The sequence below is a fragment of the Oryzias melastigma genome, linkage group LG23 (genome assembly GCF_002922805.2).
Source record: "Oryzias melastigma strain HK-1 linkage group LG23, ASM292280v2, whole genome shotgun sequence".
NCBI lineage: Eukaryota > Metazoa > Chordata > Actinopteri > Beloniformes > Adrianichthyidae > Oryzias > Oryzias melastigma.
Window position 1 is genome coordinate 2,858,471 of NC_050534.1, and position 7,876 is coordinate 2,866,346.

Consider the following 7,876-nt stretch of genomic DNA (forward strand, 5'->3'; position numbering starts at 1 on the left):
GTTAAATACCAAATTAGCCTTAAAAACTAAAAAAAAATCCTAAATTAGCCAAAATAGCTAGTATGGAGCTGGAATATTAGCTAAACTCCAAAATAGCCTAAAAAAACTTAATAAATGCCAAAATAGTCAAAAAAGCTAGGATAGTACCATTATCACTTTCAACTTTACTACACTCTGACTCTTTATATTTTAAAGAACGACTAATCGACTAATTAGTCGTCGATTAGTCGACTAATCGTGGCAGCCCTGCTAACGGTGGATCTTTGATCCACAGACGATCCATGTTTTTATTTCAGGGTTTCTGCTGATGCCCATCCAACCTGCAGCTGTTGGAGAAGTGAAGCTGGTTTGATTTTTTTACATCCTCAATGACATAAATCTGCTGTTCTGTTTAAGCAGATCAGCAGCGTTTGGCAGGATTTCTTCGGTATCAAACCTTCGCCTGAGTCAGACCACCATGAGCTTCTCCCTCTGCAGAGCGTGCCCACAGCTGGTGCTCGTGAGCGTACGGCCAAGCTGTGCTGTGACCCCCGTCTCTCCAACCTGCCGAAGCCCCCCCCCATCCTCCCTCCCACAGCATCAGCTGCTGCTCTAATCCTGTGGGTGTGTGAGTCAGGGTGGGGGCGGAGCCTGGAAGTGGGTCACGGGAAAAATGAGGCCATGCGGGGCTTGAACTGAGACCTTCCATCTGTCTGAGATCGGCGCAGCTCCCCGTCCGCTGGTGTGAAGCAGCTCTGGATGGTAGCTCCGCCCCCTCCATGAGTGTGGCGTTTTGTCCTCCGAAACGACAGCGCCCGGGAAGCGTTCTTCACGGTTGTGGGTTTATGACAGGCGGAAACATGAGAGCTGGAATGAATCGATGTGAGGAGAGTGAGCTGAATCACTGCTATTCACTTCACTGCTCTAACGAGCAGCTCAGTGTAAAAGATCCAAAGACGGTTTCAGTGAAGGGAGATGCGCCCAAGGCTGCGGTCTCCAGCATCTGCTCTGCTGCTTTTGTGGACATCTTCAATATTTGAGGATCATCTTCAACGAATCTAAGGAATCCTTTGGAATCAAATAATCTAAAGCTGCATGCTGCAGGAGATCATTATGCTGAAAAACATCTGAGTGTAAACACAGAAAGTGCTCCGGATTGTTCTTAGACAATCATAAATGGATGTTTGGGGCTTTCAAACCCTTCAGATGTTTTTCCCGCTTTTTCACACATTTGAAAGTATGTTATCTTTCATCTGAACAGTTTTACTAGTAAATATAGCATCAGTAGCGTTGTTAAATATTTTTCAGTTCTTTTCAAAAAGATTATGATTTTCTATAAAGGGTGGAAACGTGCTGACGTAAGATTGATGCCAACAGCTTCCTCCAGGAAGAGTCTGCTCTGAATGCTCCGCCCTAACACTAACACTCAATTTCTCCTCTGAACTAGTGATGATCAGCTAAAAACGTTCATTTTAGATGCAGAATACCGTATATCTTCCAGTTCTGTCTTCAATAAATACCAGCTCAAGTAGGTGTTTGTTACTTTGGACGCAGGGCTCCTTTAAGACTCCTCTCCCCTGCCTTTGGCACAGTCGTCCAGAAGCTGTGTGTATTTCTGTTGTGAACCAGTGTATAGATGGCCAGGCCCACTAAAGGCAGATATATTGTATGTACATCCATCTTTGAAGAAGTTGGGAATATTTTCGTGGGAGAAATGACGTTGACAAAGACTCTAGGATGGCGTCATGAAATAAGGGGCAGCAGCACGCAGCGGCAGGCGGAGCTTCAGGAATCAAGTGGTTTTACTTCTGGTAGGAAAAAACTCACAAAAAATAACTAATGTTTCATAAATAATTTGTTTTAAAGTGTTCCAAAGGTAATTTATGATCATATATATGGATATAGTTCACTCTGAAAGGCTTAAGATCCACTGGTCCGGACGACCCAAAAAACACAGCGTGTATGCGCGTCGATTCCGCAGCCCTATATCGCCCGCTGCACTACCAGTCCGCTCCTCACAGCCTCTGTAACCCGGGCATGACATTTTTTCCGTGCTTCAGCCGTGACATGGTCGTGTAAGCCAGTGGGACCGGGCCTTCAGGTCGCGGGCCGAACAGGATAAACATTTATTGAACACTCTCAAACTACATTTTTAAAACTTTTAACATAATTCTGAACTAGATATACAACATTACCTGCGATAATGCTAGTGTGAATGCTGTGATAGCTGAAAACGCTGAAGCTGATATTCAGCTAAAATATTAGCTAAATCCCAAATTAGCCTAAAAAACTTAAAAAAAACTAGTTTAGCCAAAACTTCTAGCATGTAACTGAAAAAAATAGCTAATCTTCAAAATAACCTAAAAAACTGAAAAAAAAGTCTAAATTAGCCAAAAAGCTAGCAAAATGACAATTTTTAAAACTTTTAACTGTAACTTTTGAACATAATTATGAATAATAAAAGGCAGGAATATTATTCCAGAATAAATCAACTTAAACCTTAAATAACTTTCGATATTTTACTCTCCATAAAAATATATTTTGTCAAAATTATTCAAGTTAGAAATAAACACAAGATAACATCGGTCATTAATAACAATAAAATAAAATGATCTGAAGGGCCGGATCTGGCCCCCGGGCCTTGACTTTGACACATGTGCTCTAACAGCTTCTCCTTTTTCAACATCTCCTGTTTGGAGTCATGAAGACGGCGCGGTGTGCTGACGCCGCCCGTGTCTTCGTGTGATGAGACCGCAGGCTCGTGTGTCGTGCACGTGAGCCGGGAGGCTGATTACCATATCCCCCAGCGGCTGCAGAGCTAATGGAGGCAGACAGTCTCATATCAGAGGAAATATATTTCCAATGGATGATAGAAAGTCGGGCTGCAGATGCTCACAGGAGGATCCTCCCCCCAACGTTACCGGCATTTCTGTGAGGGACTCTGCAGTCCCTGTGTGCTGCTTTCAGTCATTTTTACGTCTCACTTCCATCCTAATCTTTTAAGCCGGTTGCTATTTTTTGAATCTTCAAACTGATTAACCTCTTTTCTGTAACGTTTGATGTAGCACGACTGGAGGAGCTCCTTACTCCTCTGTATCGGACAGTTGGAGCTGATAGATGAGCATTTAAGGCAGGGGTGTCAAACTCAATCGCACAAGGGACCAAAAGCCAAAACACACCTTAGGTCACGGGCTGAACAGGATAAACATTTATTGAACACTCTAAAACAGGGGTGTCAAACTCAAGTCCTCGAGGGCCGATGTCCTGCTGGTTTTCCAGAAATTCTGCCTCATCTGCTGCTGATTACCTGGATCAGGCGTGTTTGGCCAATAAGGAGCTTCAAAGTCAGGTTGGTTGGAAAACATGTAGGACACCGGCCCTCGAGGCCTGGAGTTCGACACCTGTGCTCTAAAACTACATTTTTAAAACTTTAAAACTGTAACTTTTTAACATAATTATAAACTAGATACACAGCATTACCTGCCATAATACTTATGTGAATGCTGTAATCTGAATTTGGCCGCTGAAGATGCTGAAATTGATAATTAAAAACATTGAAGCTGATAGCTGAACACACTAAAGTTAACAGCTGAAAACAGTGTATCTCATAGCTGAAAAGGTTGAAGTTAATAGCTGAAAACGCTGAAGCTAATTGCTGAAAACACTGAGGCTAATAGCTAGTAAAAATATTAGCTATATGCCAAATTAGTCCTAAAAACAAGGTTATCCAAGACAGCTAGCAAGTAGTTGAAATATTAGCTAAACTCCAAAATAGCCGAAAAAATCTTAAAAATGCTAAAATAGTTAAAAAAAAACTAGCAGAATGTCAATTAAAAACTTTAAAACCGTAACTTTTTAACATAAAAATGAATAATAAAAAGGCAGAAATATTATTTTAGATTAAATCAACTTAAACCTTAAATAACTTTCAATATTTTACTCTCCATAAACTATATTTTGTCAAAAATTATACAAGTTAGAAATAAGCCCAACATAACATCGGACCATTAATAACAATAAAATAAAATGATCTGGAGGGCCGGATAGAATTACCCTGAGGGCCGGATCCGGCCCCCGGGCCTTGACTTTGACACGTGTGATTTAAGTGTTCCACTGAAGTTTGTAACTCCACTTCTTCTAGTGACAAAAAATAACTCTCAGGCGTGCCGTCAGAGAGGAGACACGCGTGTGGGGACAAACATGGATGTTCAGTCGGCAGTGGGGAGTAAATGGACTCTGCCTCTAAGAGGTTTGCTGAAGGCTGGAGGGCAATTTAGTTGTGTTAGAAATCCATTTGAACGACAGCGCGTCCATGAGAGGGGCGTGTCTACTGTGTCAGGTTGACGCTCAGAAAGGCAGCACTTGAATGTCCGGAAATGAGTGGAGAGCGCCCTTCAGCTTCACACCCGGGGGGTGGGGATAGGTGGTGGTGGTGGTGGGGTGTAGTGATCGATGCAGCCGGATATTGAATGCTTCTCAGGAGATAGCATCGGATCACTCTTCATTTGCCTCCTCTTCACCCGACCGGCTTCACCATAATTTGTTTTTTAGTGTTCTGAAGGAAATATATGATCATATACATGGATATGGTTTACTCTGAGAGGCTGAGGAAAATCATAAAATTCTATTTGAATCTTCTGTCTTGTCTTTCCAGACTCTAAACAGGATTTTCTCTTTTGGAATTTATAAACTTTTATGAAGGTGCTTCCTCTTGAACCAACTGATGATGTCTGACAAAGGTCTGAAAACTCCAGTGATGTGGCGGGCTGTCTTCATCCATTAATGATGAAGATCTCCTCACCATCTGCATCTATTGAGGAGAAGCATAAAAGCATTAATGGGTTTGAGGATGAAGACATGAAGGGTTCGTGTTTCAGGTCATACACTGGGGTGGGAGGTTCTTTGACATCTATGTTTATTCCAAAATTCTCTTTCATAAAGCCAAATGACCTGAAGGAAGACAGACATTTATTAGTCTGAAAATCCACCTTCCTCTTATGTCTGTCACTCTAACGTGAATGTGGAGTGAAGGTTCAAGTGCACAGGGGGTAAAACATCAAGAGGATATCTGATAGACCTCTGCTGTCACAGGGGTACCAGTCAGTGACCCCCTGACATTTCTGTAAATGTGTCCACCAAAGTCGATGTTTGTTTTTCCCTCAGAACAACAAAACAGTTGTTCAGTGAAAATGTCCATGTGATGGGGTGTTCCTCCTTGTCTGCCCTTCGTAGAACTCTTTGGACACCATGGTTGGTGTCCTCAAGTTTATTATCAAGTTGAGCGAGATAGAAACAAGAAGTTGAAGAAAACGGCAGTTTGAGCCTTTGAGCAGCTCCCCAGTCCAGGATGGACAACTGGATGAAGGTTGGATAAATACTGGGTGAATACTGGATCAAGGCTGGTTCAGGGCTTGATGAAGGGTAAATGATTGGATGAAGGATGAATGTTGGCTGAGGGAAAGCTGCAGGAAGACTGGAGAAAGGCTAGATGAAGGATGGGTAAAGACAGGGTGATGGATGAATGTAGGCTGGGTGAAGGCTGGATGAAGGGTGGATGAAGACCGGATGAAGGCAGGGTGAAGGATTGATGAAGGCTGGGTGAAGACTGAATAAAGGCTGGATGAAGGGTGGATGAAGACTGGATGAAGGGAGGGGGAAGGATCGATGTAGGCAGGGTGAAGGCTGGGTGAAGACTGGATGAAGGGTGGATGAAGTATGGATGAAGACCGGATGAAGGCAGGGTGAAGGATGGATGTAGGCTAGGTGAAGGCTGTATAAAGGCTGGATGAAGGGTGGATGAAGGCTGGATGAAGACTGGATGAAGGCAGGGTGAAGACTGTATAAAGGCTGGGTGAAGGATCGATGTAGGCTGGGTGAAGACTGAATAAAGGCTGGATGAAGGGTGGACGTAGTCTTGGTGAAGGCTGAATGAAGGCTGGATGAAGGGTGGACGTAGTCTTGGTGAACGCTGGGTGAGCGATGGGTGAAAGCTGAATAAAGGCTGAGTGAAAACTGGGTGAGAGTGGAAACAGGCAAAGGAATCAGAGCTAAATTTTTAGTCACAACACACATTAGTGCTAAAAACATTTCACGATAAACTTACCAAATGCACATCAATGGTACTTTCAATTTTCATGATGCCCCCTGACCGCACGATCCTTAAGGGAACTGCCAGACACACCTGTAAGACAAGATACACTTGCATTCCCCCAAAGCCTCTGCTCTCTACGACGGTCTAACAGCCCGAACAACCCAAAAACCTGCAGCACCCGCACAGGTCAACCCTCCATAAGGGTGTATGTATCTTATGCTTAAACCTCAGATATAGAATTACTCAAACTTGCAGGCAACTAGCATACAATATAGTATTTGCATGACTAAATGCCTTTGAAGAGTTTAGCTTCTATTTAAGCAACAGGCTAACGTTTTTAACTTGTTTAGTTTATTGAGGAATTTTATAGTAATTTTGGGGTCTACCCAGTATTTAAGCAAGGTGGTAGTTTTTTTTGGCTAATTTGAATCTACTGAGGTTTTATAATGCTAATTGGGTGTTTAGCTAATATTTTCGCAACATGCTAACGTTTTTGACTAATTTAGTTTTTTTTAAGGAATTTTAGGCTATTTTGGAGTTTAGCTAGCATTTAGGCAACAAGCTAGATTTTTTGGCTAATTTGGGATCTACTAAGGTTTTTTCGGCTAATTTGAAGTTCAGCTCATCTTTAAGCAACACATATTTTAGCATTTTCTTTTTAGGTATTAGGGATTTTTAAGCAATTTTACTACAAATTTTTCAGAAATTTAGGGCAACTTCAGCACTCAAAATGTAACATTTTTCAAAAGATTTCAGCATATCTTTTCCTGCGTCACCATTTTCAGCAAAAAGCTTCACAATCTTCAGCGACTACTTTCAGTAAAAAGCATTCACACTATAGCAATATCGCAGGTAATGCAACTCTTCTAGTCTGCTTTGGTGTTCATGTTTTTTCCAGCTAAACCTAATCTGACGCCCCCCTTCCCATCCACCCTGATGTGATGTTTGGTGAAGTGTGCCATGCTGCTGCTGTGAGAGGAATCTGTCAGCTCTGACAGTCAAAGTTCGCTCCTTTTTAATCTAATAACATCCCGGGGCCTTGTTTCTAGAACCGTGAGTGGGTTTTAGAGTAAAATGTGACGGATGCCTGTTTTCACGCAGCTGGGTGTAAAAGCGTGCGTGTGATGCTCTCCGTCATTCATCCATAGAAGGTCCATGTTAATGAGGGAAGAATCTGCAAATAAGGAACTTTGGTCAGCCAATCAGAAGACGGATCATGGAGACCTCAGCGAGGAAATCAGTGTGAGTTTGAGGCTCTGGTGAGACAGAAGGAAAAATGGGAAAAGGTTCAGTTAGAGTCTCAGCTCAGACATTTTACAGGAAAACAAACTACAGCAGGAACATCTGTAGGAGCTAAAGAAAGAGGTCATGAAAACACAGACAAAAAAGAGGAGGAGAACTCTGTTCTTCAACAAAAGACGAGAGTTGTTAGTAATTAGCAATCGCTGAAATGTTTTCTAAAATTCTTCTAGAAAACGTCTGTTCCCATTCTATCGTATCAACTCACTAAACAGTGATGGAAATCCTTGAAAACCTCAGTTTTTAAGGATTTTAGTTTTAGTTTTACTTTTTTTTTAAACTTTTTTTTGTCTGTTTCAGAGTTTAACTAATCTTTAAGCTACATGCTAGCTGTTTTGGCTAATTTATGCTATTTTTAAAAGTTTACTAGGCTGTTTTAGAGTTTAGCTAATATTTCAGCTACATCCCAGCTGTTTTAGTTAATTTAGTTTTCTTTTCTTTTTTTTTTAACTTTTTTAGACTGTCTTGTAGTTCATCTAATATTTAAGCTACATGCTAGCTGTTTTG

At 41.8% G+C, this 7,876-nt stretch overlaps 2 protein-coding genes across 2 annotated transcripts in view; one reads left to right on the forward strand and one right to left on the reverse strand.

The window, feature by feature from the left end:
• The window catches only part of tmem178b (transmembrane protein 178B), a 52,718-nt gene that overhangs the window by 19,844 nt on the left and 24,998 nt on the right, over positions 1-7,876 (forward strand). The gene's annotated exons all lie outside the window — the stretch shown is intronic.
• On the reverse strand, positions 4,878-6,558 carry LOC112153434. The gene is made up of 2 exons (XM_024283655.1): positions 6,083-6,558; positions 4,878-5,991 (listed from the first exon to the last, which is right to left on the reverse strand). The coding sequence occupies exons 1-2, from the start codon at positions 6,182-6,184 to the stop codon at positions 5,464-5,466; spliced, it is 630 nt and encodes a 209-aa protein (XP_024139423.1). The 5' UTR covers positions 6,185-6,558; the 3' UTR covers positions 4,878-5,463.